This window comes from Mercenaria mercenaria, chromosome 19, assembly GCF_021730395.1.
Source record: "Mercenaria mercenaria strain notata chromosome 19, MADL_Memer_1, whole genome shotgun sequence".
NCBI classification, from domain to species: domain Eukaryota; kingdom Metazoa; phylum Mollusca; class Bivalvia; order Venerida; family Veneridae; genus Mercenaria; species Mercenaria mercenaria.
This window is the reverse complement of record NC_069379.1, coordinates 30,091,314-30,112,632: the sequence shown is the minus strand read 5'-3', so window position 1 is coordinate 30,112,632 and position 21,319 is coordinate 30,091,314. Positions and strand designations below refer to the sequence as shown.

Below are 21,319 nucleotides of genomic sequence, written 5' to 3'. Positions count from 1 at the left end.
TTGAAAGGCTGTATAAAATGGTAGAAATTGAACAGTTACAATTACAATGCTCTAAAATTCTTGTTATGAAGTAAAACTTCTCGGTCAACATGTTTCAAGCAGCCCGCCTGCTTAGCTCAGTAGGGAGAGCGTTGGTCTACGGATCGTGGGGTCGCAAGTTCGATCTTCGGGCGGGGCGTATGTTCTCCGTGACGATTTGGTGAAAGACATTGTTTCTGAAATCATTCGTCCTCCACCTCTGATAATTCATGTGGAGAAGTTGGCAGTAACTTGCGGAGAACAGGTTTGTTACTGGTACAAAATCCAGAAACACAGGTAAGGTTAACTGCCCGCCGTTACATGACTGAAGTACTGTTGAAAAACGGCGTTATACCCAAAACAAAGCAAAAAAAAAAATGTTTCAAAGAAAAAAGTCATGATTCAAGCTAAAGGAGCGGTTTACTACATATTTTCATAAGTATTTACATCCTGTTTAAAAGTATATAACTACAGCTGCTCTCCGATACTTTTCATTTACTGTTTTCTATTCTACAGTCTATGTGATGAACAATGGCTGTTTTCTACATTTCATATTTTATATTGCTATTCGTTTGTTGTTTCTCGGACGCTCTTGAAGATGAGTCAGTGTTCTCAAAATTGAAATATGACAAGGAAATGTTAGAGACAATGGTTAGAATGGAAGCTAGAATGAAGAAATGGGACAAAGAAAGAAAAATATTCGAAGAGAATGTCATGTCTATCTTGGAGCATCGTAGAGAAGAAATGCAAGAATCGTTTTCTGCCCAAAACGAAAAGTTACAGAGGATGTTTGAGGACTACAACGAGATACGTAATGAACTAGCAAACACGACTAGTGGTCTGGAGGAGTTAGTTGGTAAGAATATGTATTTGATCTGTTATTGATTTTTTTTCAACGTTTTCATCGTATATGTGCTCTTGAATTGACAGTTTGAATGTGTAAAAGATGAATTATTTGCTACTCAATTGCCCCGAATTTTTAATCATGGATTATCTCAGAAGATGTTATTAAGTTGAATTTTTATAAGCCTCCTTATCGGTACTTAAGGCGGTTCTGTACGTTCGGATAAAATTTAGTACAATGAAGAATTCGGACAAACACTGTTTTTTTTTCAAACTTCTAAATATACTTGGAAATTTTGGCAAATAAATGAAATAGGGTCGTTGCAATACTTGTCCTAAATCGAAGAAAATATGACAGTTCCAAGCAAGCACTCTATGATCTTCACTGGCTACCCATGAAAGCCAGAATCACATTCAAAATGCTCACCGAAATATATAATTGTTCAGTTGGAAATTCTTCAGAATATCTTTCAGCATTTCTCATAAAACAAACACAGACAAGGAACTTGCGTTCTTCAAATTCCGTTACTGGGTGTTTCGTTGTTCCTTTCTACAAGTGCTAAACGTTTATTGAGGTTTTGGTACTGTTGGACCTAAACTCTGGAATGAATTCTTCTCGAAATAACTCAGACACATTAGATGTTTTCAAAAAGAAGTTGAAAACTCATTATTTTGGAAATTACTTTGCACTCTTTTAGAGACTGTGACTGTGATTTTAAAGATATTGTAGTAACATGAATTGGATGATTTTACTGTGTAAATACATTGAATTTCGAGTATGAGCACTTTTATCACAAAAACAAAACTGCAGTTGTTTGTAATAACTTATGGACATGCCATTATAACTCACTTTTACTTACTAACTAACAAAACAGCTATCTTACTGTATCTTATATTCTAACATTACATTAATTTTATCTGATACCTGATCTTTTGTTTAATGCTTACTAAATACTATTTTTATTATTAGTTTATTCACAATGATATTTATGCTCACTTATTTCATATGTCATTTAAAAATTCTTAATTTTTAGACGTAGTTTTTATGTATTTGTAAAACGCCATTGAATATCTTTTACGTAAAAATAGGCGTTTAATCAAATAAAACAGTTTCAATTTAGCTTAAAAGACGGGCAGAATACCTTAAAATCTATAATGAATATTCTGTATTGTACTTTTTAATATTGATATTGTCCATTTGTTATTCATGTATCACATAATACTGGTACTACACAATACATATGTACGCACATATTTTCAGCCTTTATTAGTATTTCGTAATTTTTCTTTGCATATTTTATTTTTGTTAAAACATACATCTGAAAATTTTCTTCCTAAGGAACACTAGGCGGCAAGCAAAAGGTTGCATTCAACGCATATACAACATCCGGCGGAAGTTACAATGACAATCAGAAGATTATATTTCCTCATGTTCTTCTAAACGCAGGCGACGGATATGACAATATCACCGGAGACTTCACAGCACCTACTGCTGGCTTATACTATTTCGGCGCACACATCTGCCATCAAAATGCAAAATACATGGTTGTCTCAATCGTCCATGAAGGCAAGAAAATTGCGCTTACAACTGAGTATGAAGACCTTAAACATAGTTGTAGCTCTGTAAGCGCCCCGGTTATAATGAAAACTGGCGAAAAAGTGTTATTCAGTGTTCGTATGCACTTAGCGAGATGTACGCAGATACCTTATACAGATGGCCTTCCTTCACTGGTGTGCTTGTGAATAACTGAAAATCAAATCACATTGGTAAAACTTTAACTTTTGTGCTTAATTGACAATTCTAACATTTCAAGCTTTCCTAGATATATATACCATTGGAAAAGTGAACAGTATTTTACTTAGTTTAGTTTTTATATCTTGATTAAACTTAATGTTTTGACGCATTTGTGTTCGAGTTTAGATATTCGTATGAATTCTAGATGTTGAGAGAACCTTTTAATTGCGATGTGAGCATTTATTAGAAAACAAAAAATACAAAATGTTTCAATACCGTAGACATCTGATATATAGAATAACATCTCAGTCAAGATATTGAAATGTATGTTCAGAAAGAAAGTTCGTAAAGAGAATATATCTTGTTTTGTTGTAAAGGTCTAATGTATGACGTAGTGCATATTTCAGTTGGCGAAAACAGTTATACTACTAACTGCTTAAACATTTACATTTTCATTTTATTTCATCCATAGAATTGATTGCATGTCTTTTATAAAGACTAACACGATATAGTTTCCGTAGAGCAATTGGACGGCTAAACCTGTGACAGTTTGTGTGGTGTACGTCATAGCTCTTTCATTTATTAATTCAGCGTTGCTATTAGCAATTCATGAATAAACTTCTCGTAAACAAAGTGTAGTTGATATTATAATTACCCTTTACTAATGTTGTCTGTAAATGGATATATTAACATTCGCTATATGCTTCTACAGAAATTCAAAAATAAACGTTTAGCAAGATTGCTGCAATTACTAGTATAAAAAAGGAAACATTTCTTAAATGAATATTTAAAGAAACTCTTTGAAAACGTAAAGTGCTTTTTTATCTTTCAAAAACTTTGACACATGCTGTTAATATTTATTTTTGTTCAGACTAACTGCAAAATTGAATAATGAACATCGCATGCTTGTGGACTTTATTTTCCATTGAAATATTTTAAGAATTTTGCTTTCTGTGAACTTACCATTGCGTAAACTATTAAACAAATGTTTGTTGTGTTGTTGTCTTTACACAACGAGACACTGTCTTATTCTAACAGTCTTACTTTTTAAAGTTTTTCTTGTTTTGATGAAACATATACTTATTTGTTTAACTGAACACCAGCTACTTCGGATCAGAATGAAAGAACATTTGTAGGATAAACAGTTTTATTCTATATATTTTACTTCTTCTGCCGCCATAACCAAAGGAAAATTGCAATCGATATTTCCAGCAATTTTCATGGTTTGCTACAAATTGCACGTGCACACGTTGTAACAGACATATGTATGGGGAATTGTCTATGAGTAGGCAGGCGTTATTGATTCCATCTCTACCCTTCTTCAAGACCCGGAGGCTAACAGTCTTTAGTCCGTCTCTATGTGTTTGGGTATAGTGTTGTTTTTTTTTCAACAAAACTCACAGTATTCTGTTGTAGCTGTGTCCACAATATCCGGCTTTATAGTGCTGTCTCGTTAGACTTATATGCTGTAGACACATTACCCTTGGTGAAGTTTCTGCTATTTCTTTGTACATTAATATATCAAATTTAAATCCTGGCATACATTAAAACAATTTTTTCCTTATGTGTACAATATCCCGAGCACTGAATCTTAAGGTTGAATTTGGGGTAGACTAGCAATATCTTTTGAAAAACCAGATATATCACCTTCCTTGGCGATATTAATAAAGACTAACTGAATGTAAAATGAAAAAAAAAATCGAAGATATCCTAGCTTCAAACAACTTAATAAATGAATCAACCCGTGTGACGAATAATTAAAGCACATTTCATCCGATAGTAATTGATCGGATTTTATACATCCCATGAAATAAGTGATCACTGTTTGCATACCTCAAAAGTAACTGTGCAATATTTTCATGATTCAAACGTTAAGTGTTGAACTACAATTATAGCTGCTATCACAAAGCACTAAATAATTTAATATTAGCGCAAAACTGGTCATTTGTATATTCTTGATTGGTAGATGATGAGCTAATCGTTTTCATGAACTATTAAAAGACTCCTTGAATGATGTGTTTCCTCAAATAGTGTTACTATTCGCCCGGACTATGAACTGTGGTACAATCTTTAATGCGCGAAACCTTGAGAGAGCCCGACCGCCGAAAGGGTACGGCACGCAGCTTCGGCAAAAAGTTCGGATTTGACCAGATACAAAAAAGCTAAGAAATAACGTAAAAAGTATAAAAAAAATCAAAACACTTACTTTCCAATTAAGAATTTTCTACGAGTAACCCTAGACACTATTGAAAACTGTCTGTAAAACAAACTTTTACTAGCACTTTTAACCGATATTTTTAAATAATAATAATATATAATAAAGTAGGTAGTATACTGTTGATTTCCTGGTCACAAACCAAGTCAATTTTATTTAGAAGTCTAATTTTTGATATGATAAATAGCAATGTCATAATAATGTCAATATCATGAGTTTTAGTATTTACATTTTGTTCAGAATAATGTCATTATTTTTACTTCTTGGTAACTCCCATCTAGCACAAATAATGTGTCGTACAAGTAAAGAACTAACTGCGTAACTTCCCTTATACTTCATATTTATTTTGACCTGTTTGTGTTTCTTGTTCTCGTGTTTTTTTCTTTCCAAATCATCTCTTAAAATATTATAAAAAGTTCATATGCAACAAAGAACTCGTTGTCAAAAAGATGAAGCTAACCAGAGCTACATATAAAACACTTAGTATTGTTTTTATGATCTTGCAGCAGATTGCGACTTAATCTAAAGGAACGTTTAAAACACTCAATTTAGGATTTTTAAATTGAGCTTTCAATTAACCAAATATACTAAATGTTAAACGTTAAAAATGTATTAGGCTGAAAAATGAAAACAAATGCAATTTAGTAATGGTAAAATGTAAGGGTAGATTTTCCGGAAGCACAGAGCACCCAAAATACAGACATAGAGCTATGCATTGCAAAGTAGGCTAACAATAAAAAGAAGCTTAACGGAACAATATTGCAGATAGATTGCTTCAAAAATCCAACAATTAGTACATTATAAATATATGCAAAATACAGTAAAATGAGGGTGGGGTGGCGATTGGTAAATAAAAGGGTCGGATGTAAAATTTAACAACCAGGTTTCTGTTATTTTTATCTAAAAATATGTTTTCTTTTGTTCAATGAACAATTATGTGACAAAGTGTTTTATAAACAATTACTACTTTGGACTGTTTCAAAATACCGAGGTGAAGAAATAGTATTCAAGCATAAGAACAAGCAATCCAAGTAAATATACAATGTTAAGGTTATCCAATGTTTTAACTGTCAAGCATATACACATCGAACAGGCCCAGGTCCAGAAATATTTGATTGGGGTAGGGTTGGGAGAGAGTGGCACCAGTTTAGAACGAAGGCGTCACCAGTAAGACGCATAGCGCCCAGAGGGGCTATGTATTGGAAGATTCACTCCGTTCGTGTAAAGGGTTGGGTCCAGGTAGATTATGCTATAGAAATGTTTTAAAACCAGGTATAAAATATTGACCTCGGGTGCATTTTGGTCTAAATACTGTGATACTGGAGCTGATGCACTTTCTGAGGGGTCTGAATTTTCAGTACTTCTAAAACTTTTACCTGTCCAAATTCAATTAATATTCTAATATGAAAAAGGCGCATAAGCACCGAGAGGGGTAGGAACGGGAAAGATCCCTCCGCTCGTGTTAGGGAGGTCAGGTTTTCTTTTGTGAGAAATTTTTGTATCTATTGCATTTTGGGTCTTAATTTTGATGTATGGGATAAGTTACCCATCATCTTAAGGGGATCAGGGGGCCCTCCCCCTTGTACAATTTTGAAACACAGGTATGCAATGGTGGCATCTCATGGATATTTGGGTCTTAGTTTTAAGAAAACATGATTTCTTTGCCAAAATAGTTTGGTGCAACTTTGATGAGTAAAGGTCACTTCTAGGGTCAAATTTTGGGGGCACTGAACCCCTTAGCCCGGCCCTGGATCCGGGCCTGCCGCATGATTAGTTATCAGCCGTACGGTTTTGTTTAGAGAGAATTGAGATTTATGCTATTTATTCAGCTATTAGACAAAAGATCCATTGGTTATTTGTTGATAAGATAGTTTTTTTTTTTATATGGAAAACATTTTTATACGTTAATTATTAAAATACACCGATGGGGTATGTAATTTATGTCATCTTTTTGCTTTGAAATTTTTAATTAATTAGGGTTTTAGACACTGTCTTTATATGACATATTATTCATAAAGTCTAAATGATCTACCACTTTGTCATTGGAAGGAAACCGTAGAGCAAAAAACATGTTTCTTTTGCAAAGATAATATATGTCCTTCAATATGATCATAATTTGAGCGACTCAGAGGTTTGCGAAAAAATGCAAGTCATATCGCTTTGTAGTTCAATTTTGAGACGAGTCTGTACACTTAGAAGCATAGTGCTGTTTTTACAGTAATGCATACGGAAAACACAAGCCAGAAGCATAACACACAGATTCGAAATATTAACTTTTTTTTTCAAATCAAAAGTTTTATTAAGGACTAAATATTACATTTATAAAATGCCGAGACGAATAAAAAAATATAGATTAAACTTTCCAGTTTATACATTAACATAAAATTGCGTATATACTAAATCCTTATTACATAAAAGATGACACAAACACGAAGAGTATACAACAGCAAGTTGGAAGCTAAATGTTATGATTTTCATGAAAATCGGTAACAGCTTTAAAAGAAATAGCCGTTAGGGCGTTATTATATTGAATGAAAATACGTGTGTATGTATCAGGAATAATAGAATATAAAATTGAAAAGACTGATACAAGGCAAAACGTAACTATGTATATATCTTCCAAAATATGGCTTCATTAATTTTTCAGTGAGTAACGGTCTTTTTTTACATTTTTTTACCAGTTTTCGACCAAGTGTATGTTTTTGTTTACCCAACGGACTAGAATATATAAGACCGTTACAGTAACTGTATCAAATCTTTAAAGTAACAAATTTTGACATAAACATGTATGTAAGTTATTGCTGATGCTACGATGATAAGAAGATATGATACATCGATATCTTTAATAATCAATAAATAATGACAAAGCAGAACTTTGTATGACTTATTTCACAAACCTTCATAGTGTATTTTTAGCATATGGTCGTATTCGTATTAACATATATTCAGTATATTGTACCATAAATTCTAAATTATATTCGAATAAATATCTTTTATATTTATCACAAAGTGAGATTTATTCATATAGTGCATAAACACAGAATTGAGTAAAGCCATCAAATATGGAAAGTGGTAAATATCTGTATGTCCGCTTGTCAACTACTCCCTGCAAGAAGAAGATATAAATGTCTTTATTTAATTTTTACAATTGTTATCAAAAGTATTTAAACTTCGATTAACGTTTGTTTGATCACCATTTTGATGGTTCATATCTTTTAAATCCTGTTTTAACAATTCCCCTCACAAATGTATTTTAAACGTAGGTGTATGACTGGTTATTTTAATATGACATTGTTTAATTTCATTTTTAAAAGTTTGTATTTGAAAAAAATGATATAAGTATCTTCCATCTTTAGAAATTATCAATACGAAAACATTATACACAAAGATAAAACTCATTGTCGAAAAGATTGGCAGATACAGACTTAACTAGATATACAGCATCTTTGATTGTTTTGTGATCTACTGCCTATAATAAAATAATTTGACCTACTAAAGGATACATAAAACTAAACAATACAGAAACAACTTACACATTTTAATTACAGTAAATGCTAACTTCAAAGACTACGGAAGCTGTCAAATGGAAACAAATGTATTGAAAGCAAATGATACGTATTTCTCTTTCAAAGTTTTCAGTATGACCTATATGCCTTGATGATTTTCTCTATTGTACAATAAACAATTTAGTGACAATGTGTTGGATTGTTTTAATTTACTACGCTGAAGATAGATAGTAATCAGAAAGACGCAGCCCAACTAAACATATAATGTCGAGGATATCGATAGTCTCATCAGGTACGACAATTGCTGTTTCACATTAACACTACGCATGATTTTACAGGCCTCCAACGTTTGTTTGTTGAGAAAATAGAACTTATTTTATACATTTTTAAATCATTTTAAGTAATATTAGATATGCTATTTTCCCAAAAATTGACAGTGATTTGGTTAAAAAGAAAGAAATGATGATAAAGCATTTTTAAAAGTGATAAAGTAAGCCTTTGTTGATAGTAACCCACCAGACATAAAGTGTAAAACTTGATACACAGAGTTGTACTCATGTAATCATTTCGTAACGAGACATGTAATGAGACTAGCTAGTACACTAGACTTTTTAAAAACATTGCTTTATATGCAGAACAATGAGAGAATATAATTATTCTGTTTTCCAAAGCTGTTTATGTTTTTACTCTTTTCATTTAAACGATATGGATTTGAAGGTTATAGCAGCCATTAAAGTTCTTATTATAATGAAGAAAATTAATGTTGTAAATACGTTACATTGTATCAAACAGTGGATTTTAAAACTGAATAAGAGCAGACCTTAGAATTCATTTTAACACTGGCTATTTGGTAGTGTTTTCCTGATCTCTTGGTCAAATTGACTTTAAAACGTCTTGAAACGTAGGCAAACAAAATCTTTTAAAGTATAAGTATTCGTTGGAAATTAAATTAATTGTTGCGTTAAATCTTATTTTCGAGACATTTCTTGTATAAACTCATGTTACGTGCATTTTGGCAGTTCAAGAATATCTAACTCTTATTTATTTTTGTTACTACTTCTCCAAAACTGTACATAAAATGAAACTTGCGAAAAGATCCTTTCGAAGCTTTCAACACTGTGAAGCAACGAGGCAACATAATACATGGCTCGGTTTATTTGAGTCGGTTCATGAGAGGCAATGAATTGTGCAACACCTTTCAGCTCCTTTGCACCAGCTGGAATTCTATTACAGAAAACAAGCAATGTTCTACATGATCCTAAATTACAGGAAATTTGACTAACACAGAATTGTTTGAATACCACTCATTTTGGTGAACTGAGTGAGTGTCAATTTTAAGAAGGGATTTTGCTAAATCTGATTAAATGAGTGGTGTGGAAGTTACGGGTATCTTATGTTTTATGTTGTTTCAGAAACTTATTTTAATCAAGTACAGTTTGGAAACTATATCAAGTACAAAAGACCTTCATAATTGTATTTAAGATAGCTTAATAACTCATCTGAACTAGGGGAAACATTGATACTGGTTAAATACATGTAATCAATATCCCGGATATAGGTGTCTTGCGTATAATATTCTTCTTGAAAGATAATAAACTGAAGAAATAAGAGAAATTTGACGTCTCATTTCCCATTCAATGCATAATGAAGAATGTCCATGTCTTTTTGAAATGATTTGTCTCTATTTGTGAGCAAATGACACAATCTGCCGACGTCAAAAGACAATAATCCAGATTATCTGGCTGGTACGAAAACTCGTTACTGACTTTAAAACATGGTCGGGCTGTCATCTAGTCAAAGGAAATGTGTACACTTAATCTTTTACAGAACTAGTCATGCTCGCACGATATTTATTTGAATATACAAAGACAATCTACTTGCTACAGTGTAAAACACAAAGCCAATAATCGGGATATATCGTTTGAAAATCGACAGCTACCAAACTTGACCTCTGAAAAATGATAAATAAGACTTTGCAACATAATATCCTTCAGAAATGAGAAATAAAAGCGACTATTACATGTTTTCTTGGTAAAGTATCTGTTTCATTATCATTATTTACCAGATTTTTCTTAAAAGATTATCAATGTATGTATATGTAAAAAACCTTGCTGCGTCAAGTCCAAACTGCCTGTGTCGAACAAGTTGATCTATATTTTATATAAAAGAAACCCCATAAACGACGGCCAACGGTGGTCATTCGAGAACATGTGACTATCGTGCCAGGCAGACACAATATATACATATTCATACTTTCGAACTTTTGCAATAGCGGTGACAGAATTACAGATGGAGCGATCTCCGAAGCCCGTGCTGACTGCAATTTGTTGTGTTCCTTTCATGATGGCAATAACCATGTCTTTTCCTGCTGAATTGCAAGCATGTGCTGTGAACTGGTAGACGCCGGACACGGGTGCAGTAAAAATGCCAGAGCCTGGCTTGTATCCATTTCCGTCATTAAGTAGAACGTTCGGAAATTTGACAACCTTTCCTTCGGGATAACTGCCACTGAATGTTGTATGTGCATGAAAGGCAATGTTTTCTAAAATACAAAATATTATATATACAGAATTAACATGGTCATTAAATTAATTTATATTATATAAAGACTACAGTTTTGTTTTAGTTTTAATATATATTGTTAGTCGATCTTTATGCTTTTATCGGTGAAAAAAAGCATGTTTGCATATCTTTCCCGTTAGATAAGAAACCACCACTGAACGAAACAAGATAGCTAGGTACCCATCGCAACAATTAAAATATTATTTTGATAAAGCGAATTTTTCTGAAAGATTTTCCGTACAGTCGAAAGTTTCCAGGAAATATTGTTGCGATCATATGATTATTATATCGATTTTTCAAAGATAGTTAGCTCGATACTTGTACCTGGATGTATGAGGTTTTTCTAGGCTTAGTTCAACATTAATATATAATTATGTAGAAAGTACAAGTTTGAAGAAATACGCTGAAAAGGTTAGAGTAGCATGATCATGCAAGCTACATGGTTATCTATTGACATTTCTAGTATTAAAACGGAGGTCTGAGTTATCTTGTCCTGTAAATAAAATTTTATCTGGAATACAAAATGTATAGCTGTAACGTTTATACACATGCCTAAGAAATTCGTGCTAACTACCAAACTCCTACGCAGTGATCTCCCTTGCCGCTTCTCTCATTGATCACTGCCAACACAATGTTTTTTAGCTAAAATTCATCTAAGTGGACTTCTTTTAGTTATATGATTATTTAGTTATTTTTCCCAATGTTTTCGAAGTTTACACTTCTTTTAGCACAAGTGAATGTTCCATAATGAAAAAATGATGATTCTGAATTAAAATAGATATTTATTTACACGACCGGTAAGTATCCTGAAACGAAACTGAAAGTAAACAAACGAGTATGTGGACGTTAATTTTTGTCGCCGTTCACTATCATTTGACCCAAGCCGAAACAGATGGAGGCTTTTGAATATTTTCCTGCTTGCCAAGATATGTTATTGTCAAAAGTTTGGTATATCGTAATGACATATTAATATAAAAGTTATTTTTTAACCGATCTGACATCACGTGATTAACTATGGTCACGTGAATGTTGTTGTGGCAGTGATCAATGAGCGAAGCGGCAAAGGAGGTCACTGCGTAGGAGTTTGGATAACTACTAGCTTTCCCTTTGCAAACAATATTAACGTTTACAAAGGACTAGACACATTTCTCAGAAATTCAAGACTATAATCGTGCTTGCTTCTAGCTTTTTCTTTGTAAAAAGCATGCCACAATATTACCATGATCAGTGATTACTCCTTTTCTGTATAGTTTGCGTATATTATTCATGTGTATAATAAAGGAAAAAGTGGTTTCTCCGCAACTTCGGTGTGTTTGAATAAAAAAAATATATATTTGTCTTTAATGTAGTTCTGCACGTTTGATAAACCGGAAGTGATGGCGTAACGTCATTTATCCGGGAACGTAGAATAAAGCCTGGATTCGGCGTACGGAAATGAAAATCAGTTTATGAATTAAAGGCAATCTGTGAATAAATTTATTAAATCGTAACAGTCTCTATCTTTCTAAAGTTAAAATATGATATTAAAACATCTGATATAGCCCGGCTTATAAGTCATTCGATCTTGCACTTTTTAGTAGAGACAAGCCATGAACATAAAATGATTGAAGGTTATGTCAAATAGAAATCTGGATATGGAACACTGACTTTTCGCACCTTCTCTTGTCAGGGGCAGACAACTCATATAAAGGATATTTTCAGCAAATTTCTTTTTAAATCGTCATATTTTGCTCAATTGTTAATAAAACTTTAATATTTTTGGGATTTAAGTGTTTTGTGCTAATATCTTTCAATTTATAGTATCAAAAGCAGGATTACTCTAAAGTTTATTCATGCGCAACGACTTCCGTTATTTTGATAAAAATGCTCTTAGTAGTTATATTTTTTAATGAATCCTGACAGATTGTTATTTAATTTATCTTTGTAGGAATGCAAAATTGAAATAATGTAAATAAATAATATATTTCAGAAAAAGACAAAAATATTCATTGTGGTTTATAAACAGCTACTGGTCCTTCCTTTTTATCAAAATTACCGTAAAATGTTTGTAATATAATACTCATTTTTCAATACAAAACCCTTAAAACAACACTTATTACACTTTTGTGACATTATCCGCGATCGAATATATCATTTTCCTAGGAAAAAAACCAGTTAACGCAATTAAAAGGGAGGTAATCGGTAAATGGAAATAGATAGTGCATATTTGTCGCATTACTGTGATTTATGTGTTATAATATTGGTTACTTACAAGTATCCAGGCACTAATGTATTTAGATTAAAAGGTTCGTGGTCTCATAAAGAATAATGGAGTGGAATAATTCATACGAATACTAGTATGTCGTGTTGGAATAGAAATAATAAGTTCCCAAGTGTGGTTTATCGTAGAATAACCCGTGTTTTTCGTTCTTATGCGAAACAATATATCACTCAGGCCTACGGCCTTCGTGATATATTCTTACGCATAAGAACTTAAAACTCGGGTTATTCTACGATAAACCACTTTTGGGAACTTATTATTTCTTAAATAAATTGCACATTCTGACATATCTGGATTTGGTTGCAGTTAAACAAAGAAGAAAGTAGTAAATCTCTGTATATTTAAGAAATAAGAATTAATATCACGTGGGCGCAGCTCGAGTGATATAAAAATACGCATCAGATGACAAACAATGAAGAGCAAATCACTAAATTTGATATGTTATTTCGATTCTAACACGTTACGAAGGAATTTAGAGTACATCCTTGACGACATCCATCAAATGCTAGTATTTGCCTATTTTCTATTTTGTGTTGATTTCTTTTCCTGTGCGACTGACGTAATAATTGTGACGTCAGGAAAATGTATTGATATATAAAAATACACAATAATCAGCTAGGAAAATGAATTCGGTTGTGTTAGAATCTGCGATAAACAACGGTTGACGCGCGGACCGGTAAGGCAGCATTATGAAGTCCATTTTGACATCAAATGGTGACATGATGTCCGGTTTATTACTACTTGGATAAATGAAGCCCAGCAAAATTTTATCATGAACTTTCAATGACCATGTAAGAATAAAAATAAAGAAGGCCGTCGAGTCGTTTTTCACCTGATTTGTCACAGTTCAGAGCTCAGATGCGCAGGAATTGAACCAAAATGTTTTTGATATATCTAATTAAAATGCGATATTTTTAAGAGCGTGATTTATATAAAGACATGGGTGTGATATTTTAAGTGAAATGTTTCTATAAATCTAACAAAGCTGTTTTACTCTTTGTAACGGCATGATGTGTGTATCATTCTGTATATTTTTGCAAACTAACGTAATTAAAGATATACTCAAATGAACAGTACTAAATCGCGATTTATTTCTTACGCTAACCAAACTGTATTTATATCTGACAAATGAATGTTTTAGATTGAAAGAAAATTGACATTAAAACATAATTTATTCACACAAAGCATGAAAAAGTCTTACAGAGTTGTTATTGACCTATCATCCTAAAGGTCTATGGCCATAGTGTAAAATAAAAATCAGCTAAATATATTCGTGTTTTAAATGTTAAGGGGTGTGTATTTCGAACGCATCAATGTAGTACATACCAAAATGGAAACTGCTAATTTGCTATTTATATCATATAAGCACATTTTTTATATGTCTTTCTTTAACATTGTTTACACTGATTCAGTTATGCATTACTTTAACTGTTTTTATAGATAAACTTTTCAACTTACAGCATATATTTATACTAGCATGCATCATTATGAAAGTGTCTTATGACTAATGTCTAGCGTAATCACAAAAGAATGACGACGTGACGTCTGTAAGCAATCGTATATCCAAATGTTCTGATATTTGTAGCCCCGTTTTGGAAAGCCAGTTAACTTCTGTAGAACTATTTATTTCATTTCATTTCATCAAATGCAATCGTTTAAGAGTATTAAGTTGTGTAAAAATGCTTATGTTCATCTTACACTCCCTTTCATTAAGAAATAGACTGTGGTCTAGTGGTTCACATTTGGGTATGAAACATATGGACGTGTTTAGCTTACAGGAGGCGGTAGTCTTCACACAAATAAAAATCATGTATTTCATACAAAAATATAAATTTGTAAACCACGTTGGTGATGTGTATCTTATAACTACTACTTGAAATATTCAGTCTAATTTTACATATTTTGGGAGTTATACTTCTCTGGAACCCTACAGCAAATGTATTAATGCGGTGTCACAATGCAGTTTTCCCATTGGTCACATCCGGTAGCGTACACATTTACCATACCGCAGTTGGTCCACCTTTACGTAAAGTCATAGTAATGATACATAGGTTTATCGTTTATAATGCAGAAGCAATTTTAACATATACTAATGAGGTAGTCTGTCCAAATGGTAATGTACTTTGTTGACTTAGAAACATATGTTAAAGTACATTTATAAATATTTTGTCTACAGTCATACGACAGACTAGCACAGTATATCATCTCACTGTTGAAATGCAGTTTGATATAAATATGTTAGATCAAAGTCGCCACACTATAAGGCAATCATACATTTTTTCTCATTAATTTATATAATAGACTAATGTATCTCTGACAGGTAAAAACAACCCAAAAATGAAATTTAGTAAGGAAATTGTTTCAAACATGCGCAAATGTTCAGTTTTATTCATCCGTTCAAAAGTATATTCGGATGAGAACCCCCCTCTCTTACCCTTCCCCCCCCCCCCCCCCCCCCCCCCCCCCCCCCCCCCCCCCCCCCCCCCCACACACACACAACATACCTTCTTTCCGGATATTTTACCTTATCGGGATCAACTTGCATTAGTTCGTGTCAAAACATTATCTCGCGTGCCACTTTTAAAAATGGAATTCTAAACAAATGTTTAAAATGACTACAATTAACAATAAAATATGAGCTAGATACTTAAATATATTAAGTTCTTTATTGAGCCGCTTCTAAATGGGTTGCAAAATTGAGGCATTGATGCGAATAAAAGTATTTGATATTGCATGTTTCAGTTAGCTGTAATTTTGAAATTTTACTAACAATATACTTTTCTAAATGAGTTGAAATATGTGCATGTAGTAATTTAAAAGGTATTTGAAAAAGTCTAAGGATGAGGCTAGGAGATTTGGTACGTGCATGTTGTCATACAGTTTGCAGCTGTATGCAACATCGCGGTATAAATAAAATCTCTCTGACCTATCCCTACAAATATTCTTTAAGGGAATATTTCTTCTTTCAGTTTTATATACGTTTCTTGCTTTTTAACCATTAGGAAGGGTCTGCTTTTCTTAGTATTTTATATGCCATCCCTTAGCCTGTCTCTATTGCGAAATAGTTATGAAATTAACCACTCTACATTGTTCTTCATTATGTTATATCAAGTAATATATCGCTGCAAAAGTATAGAAAAGTATTTAATTCAAATTAAGATCTACGTATGAATTGATTATTACATAAATACGAGGTTTAGTTCGTATCCACAAGAAAGAAATATACAACATTTAGAATGAGCAAAATATGAGGCATCTCTCCCGTATGTGTGGACAAGTTTAAAATGACCCGAAAAGGCATTTATAGTCGGAAGAATTCTAAAGCGATATAATCTAATTATGAACACATGTTTTCTCTTTTCTATAACACTATTTTATAAAAATTTTGTCATTGTTTGAAAACAGGAGGTAACGTTTAAGAAATGTGATACGTCGTTTTAGATAATTTATCCCTGTTCATGCAAATTATTCCAAAAGTAACCTTTCTTTGATATTTCTTAAAATAATATAACTTTGAGAAGCTCTACATAGCCCAATTGTTTTGTCACCAGATTATTAGAAATTTCGAAAAGGGCGATACAATTTTAAACGTTGCTGAACATGATCAAATTATTTTTACGAATTCAGTAGTTCTAAAGATGACGTGATAAAACAGTTTGCCCAGGCTGTCATGGTTGACTGATTCGAGTGTTCCATATCCAGAATTTATATTCTGGTATTGTTCTTTAAGAAATGTATTATCTTAAGTCTCTACTAAAATGTGCAAGGTTCGGCCATATTTTAGAATTTATAAGCCGGGCTAATACGTTTAATAATTCAAAATAATGTCTTAAAATTAGCTTCAAATAAGCGGTTCACTTTAATCATGGCCATATATCTCAGAAATAGGCACACGGACCTATACATTTGATTTCACTATATTATAGATCATATGTTTATTTACGACTGTGAGAAGTTTTATTAAAATCTACATTGAGGAAATTGTTCTTTTTGAGACAATGTTATGAAAGTTGTTATTGAAGAATTGCGTGAGGTCCAAATTTTTCAAATCAGTCTAGCAAAAAAATCAAGCACACGACCCTATCATGTTTATTTGCTGAATTTTCTAGGTATATTGTGAAGTTTTGAAAAATCATAGTTTAGTTAAATTCTAGAAAAAATTCGATCCAAACGTGCAGAACTACCTTAATTCAGAAGCAATCAATGGGTGCGTCAGAGTCTGGCTTTGGCGAAGGTGGATGCTTAAGATTAGATAATTTGAAATAATAACAAAATGCAAGTTTGTAACGTTTGCTGACTGGCTGTTTAAATCATGGTGCTGCCTGAGACTTGTGACTGCTAACTTACAGGTAGATTCAACAAGCAAGTTCGATAAACTGGTATCCCTCGCCAAATGAGTTTGTGGTGAGTAATGGCTAAAAAATATATCGGGCGAAAAGTTAAGGATCTTACTAAGAAGCAAAAAACATCTAATTTAGTCCAAATTAATTAACAGAAAATGAATGTTTTAAGTGTATGTTATGTTAATCCTGACTAATGATTTTTTTAATGGAATATGTTTACCGTATTTTCTGGACAATAGGCCGCGGCCTATACGTTTAAAAAAAGTGAAATTTTCAGGGGTGTGGCCTATTCGTCGAAGCGGCCTATACGTCAATTTATTTTTTCTAAATGGGCCTTTCATGCGGCTTATGCAACGGTTTTAATTTTTCATTTGCAGTTTGAAAGCCGATCGAATCATGTAAAATGTAAAGAATGGACAATATTGCCGAGAGGGCCTTTGAAAACAGCTCAAGAAACTTACATTCGGACTTAACAGTTTACTGCATTTTACTGCATTTGACGGATTAACAAGCGTGATTACCAGTAAATAAACCGATTTCAATGACTATTTATCGAGGACAGTCTTTATACGACATGGTCATGTTCGCCGCATAGTGGTGTATAGGCCGCAGCCAATATGCCGGAGCGGCCTATACGTTAAATTTTATTTCTGATATAGTTAAAATATACGGCTGCGGCCAATACGGTGCAGCGGCCTATTGTCCGGAAAATACGGTACTGTTATATGCATAGCTTTTAGAGTTAAATGGAGTTAGTTGAAATGTGAGCTTGAAGTGTAACGAGAACGAAATATTGTCTTTGAGGAGTTCGGCACCAAGTGTTGCTATTTTACATGAACATTTGAACTTAAGAGAACAGATGTCCTTAAGACAGCACAATCAATTAAGATTGATGAGGGTACAAAACTTCACATGGGTGAGGGTACAAAACTTCCCATGTTGATTATAGATATTGATGGAAAAAGCTAAAAAGAAAAAAAAAATGTTGCGTGGGTGGGGGGCGGGGGTGCATGATTGGGGTGGTGGGCATGAATGGGTGGAGTAACGGTACAATTTTGCATGTTAATAAATATTCATGGATGTTTGTAAACTTAAAATGAAGGAATATAGCATTTTTTTCCCTTTAGGGACAGGATAGTCGCGGTGCCCAGCAGGGGAGCGTGCGCCCTGGGGCCGTGGGCGGGGGCCGATGCCATTGTGTGACCAAGTCAGGAAGGCAATTCGCGTGATGACCGGGTGCTGTGTACACACAACACATGTTATTAATAAATGTTCATGGAATGAAATGAAGAGGTTAATGAAATTCTACCGATTAGCGTTGATTTAGTTCATGCTACAAATCTGTGATTATTTTCATAAACAATTAAAGGCATAAACCTGCAAGTACGCTAAAGAGATATAATATGGCCGCCAATTGTAATTGCCACGGACAATATTGGCCAAAAACGCCAAGCGAACTTCTACAAAAGCTTTGCACTTTTTAAATGGTACTGAATGATAGCCAGACCCCCTATCTAATATATAGAGCACCCGAACAACTATTTCATATTCTAAGACTTATTATTTTGATAAATATCTGCATTATTTAATATCTGTTTCCAATGGGAGTGAAATTAGGCGCATTACTATGCGGAACTGGTCATTTCCCATGCGGAAAATTGCCTTCCATGGGGACGTGTCGTTTCCATGGGAACATCTTGCGCGAATCTTTCCATCGGAATAATTCCCATGGGAAACCTTATTTTTATATTTTACATATAAACACTTAGAAAAACATCATAGGTTGTTTTATAAAAATATTTTTAGTAGCACTGGCTAGTTTTATTTTTTTGAAAAAAAACGATAATTTAAGCTTATTCTGTGGAGGAAAGAATTCCCTTGGGAATCCATTAGGAAATTGTTGCTTGGGACAGTTCAGCCATGGGAATGCCTTTCCTGATACGCGAAACTGTTCCCTTGGGCAAAAAGTTTCCCCAATGGGAATTTTGCTTCCTGTAGGAAACTGTTCCCAAGGGAGCGCTTTCCAATGGGAATGCGTTCCAATAGGAACTATTTTCTGCTATGATTTTCCTGTTGAAGCAGTTAATGACACCACAAAAAAATGATAGCCAGCCTGCTTAGCTTCCAAAGTGATAAGGAGCAAATCTACAGATCGCGTGGTCGTGAGATCGGTCCTCGGGCGAAGCCCGCATCCGCACTATCTTCTCCACTGACGATTTGATTATAGAAATGCTGTCTAAAAGCGAGGAAGTGTTATGAAATTTTTATCCTTTTTAAAGGCCTTGCTAAATAAATAAAACAAATCGTAGACGCTTAAAGATCTATAAATTTCTATTGGGAGTAATATACCTTTCACTTTCAAAAAATGACCTTTTGGGCGAAGTTTATATACTAAGATTGAATCTGGTCGTTAGGATCATATCGGGTTGATGATTCACTTTAGAAAATCGAACAAAGAATGCCACATGTGCATAACGTGTAGCGTTCCGGAACCATGATGATTTCTTAGAGTATTAAGCAATTTTAATACGATATATATTTATAGGTTTTTGGAACACTATATTCGAACCATACCTACAACAAAGACATTGCTTAGATTCGGCGTTCTCAGTTTAAATCACTGCACAAGTTAGTTACATAGATTGGTAATGTATTTAGTATTAACAACATGTATTCATGATAACTAGATAGCACCCTTAATTACACATTGAATAAAAATAATCAAATGAAAGCCGCCCTCTAGGGAAGAATTTTTGTCACATGGGCAGATTTGTTATGCTGCAAACATCAACATTCTTCTTCTGTGTAGCCCCACGAAAGCATGTTTTTACGTGTACTTGCCAACATATGCCAGAAGCCGATCCCGTATTGGGGGGAGGGAATTCTAAAGATGTTATTACACGAAATGAGCCACATGAGTCTATAAAATTTAAGGCATATAAGGCAATAAACGAAATTGCAGAATGAATATATAAACTCGTACCTCAACGTAATTAATTTCAATAAATGCGCAGGATATCTGTGATTTTTCACGTTTGACGTTATTTCCATTGAATTATATTCGTTATGGCGTATAAATTATTGCGCTTTACCACGGACGTTGATTATATTAGAATGTTTATAACAGCAACTAGAATCTCTCTGTTAACACCATGTTTATGCCATAGAATATCTACGAGGGACCAGTAAAGTCGAATATTAAATGAACGCCCTGACGTCAGAACTGTATTTTACACTAGTTTATTTTAACAAATAATCCAAGGCCCTTCAGTTGTATTATCGTCTTGATTTACCACGGTTCAGAGGTTCAGATGCCGTAGGATTGAACAAAGATGGAGTTAAGCCCGACGAGTGGTTAAATATCTGAACGCATCTGCGAACGATGAACAGTGCGTAAATAGACGCTACAAGTAACATAGAAGCACTGATTGTTTTCATATCTGACATTCGCTCATTGGATATATATTAATAGATATTATGATGCCCGAATATTCGCCCCTATACTTGAGGAGTATGTATCGAAACCGTTCATGCCCGGCAATATGACAGTCATCATTGAAGTCATAATTGCTCTCTATACCAGTCCGCGCGCAACCGTTGTTTTTCGCTAGACTATATAGAGTTGATTTTCTTCTATTTAGTTTAGTAGTTCTGCCACCCACGTTGGATAGAATTTTTTTCTACAGTAGATTTAGCTGTAAACTATGATTTTCAGAACTTCAGAAAGAATATACATAGAAAATTCAGCCAGATAAAACAATCGGGTCAGTGTGGTCTCCTTGATATTTCTACACGTGATTTGAAAAATGTGGTAACTCAGGCCCAATATTCATAATG

The 21,319-nt window shown here is 33.5% G+C and overlaps 1 protein-coding gene and 1 long non-coding RNA gene across 2 annotated transcripts in view; one reads left to right on the top strand and one right to left on the bottom strand.

The window, feature by feature from the left end:
* Positions 1–512: 512 nt before the first annotated feature.
* On the top strand, positions 513–3,229 carry LOC128551054 (uncharacterized). The gene is made up of 2 exons (XM_053531362.1): positions 513–874; positions 2,201–3,229. The coding sequence occupies exons 1-2, from the start codon at positions 550–552 to the stop codon at positions 2,602–2,604; spliced, it is 729 nt and encodes a 242-aa protein (XP_053387337.1). The 5' UTR covers positions 513–549; the 3' UTR covers positions 2,605–3,229.
* A 3,869-nt stretch (positions 3,230–7,098) lies between these two features.
* Positions 7,099–21,319, bottom strand: part of LOC128551055 (uncharacterized) — a 44,094-nt gene continuing 29,873 nt past the window's right edge. The window contains exon 2 of the long non-coding RNA XR_008368590.1: positions 7,099–10,859. This is a non-coding gene — a long non-coding RNA (uncharacterized LOC128551055). The remainder of the gene's footprint in view (positions 10,860–21,319) is intronic.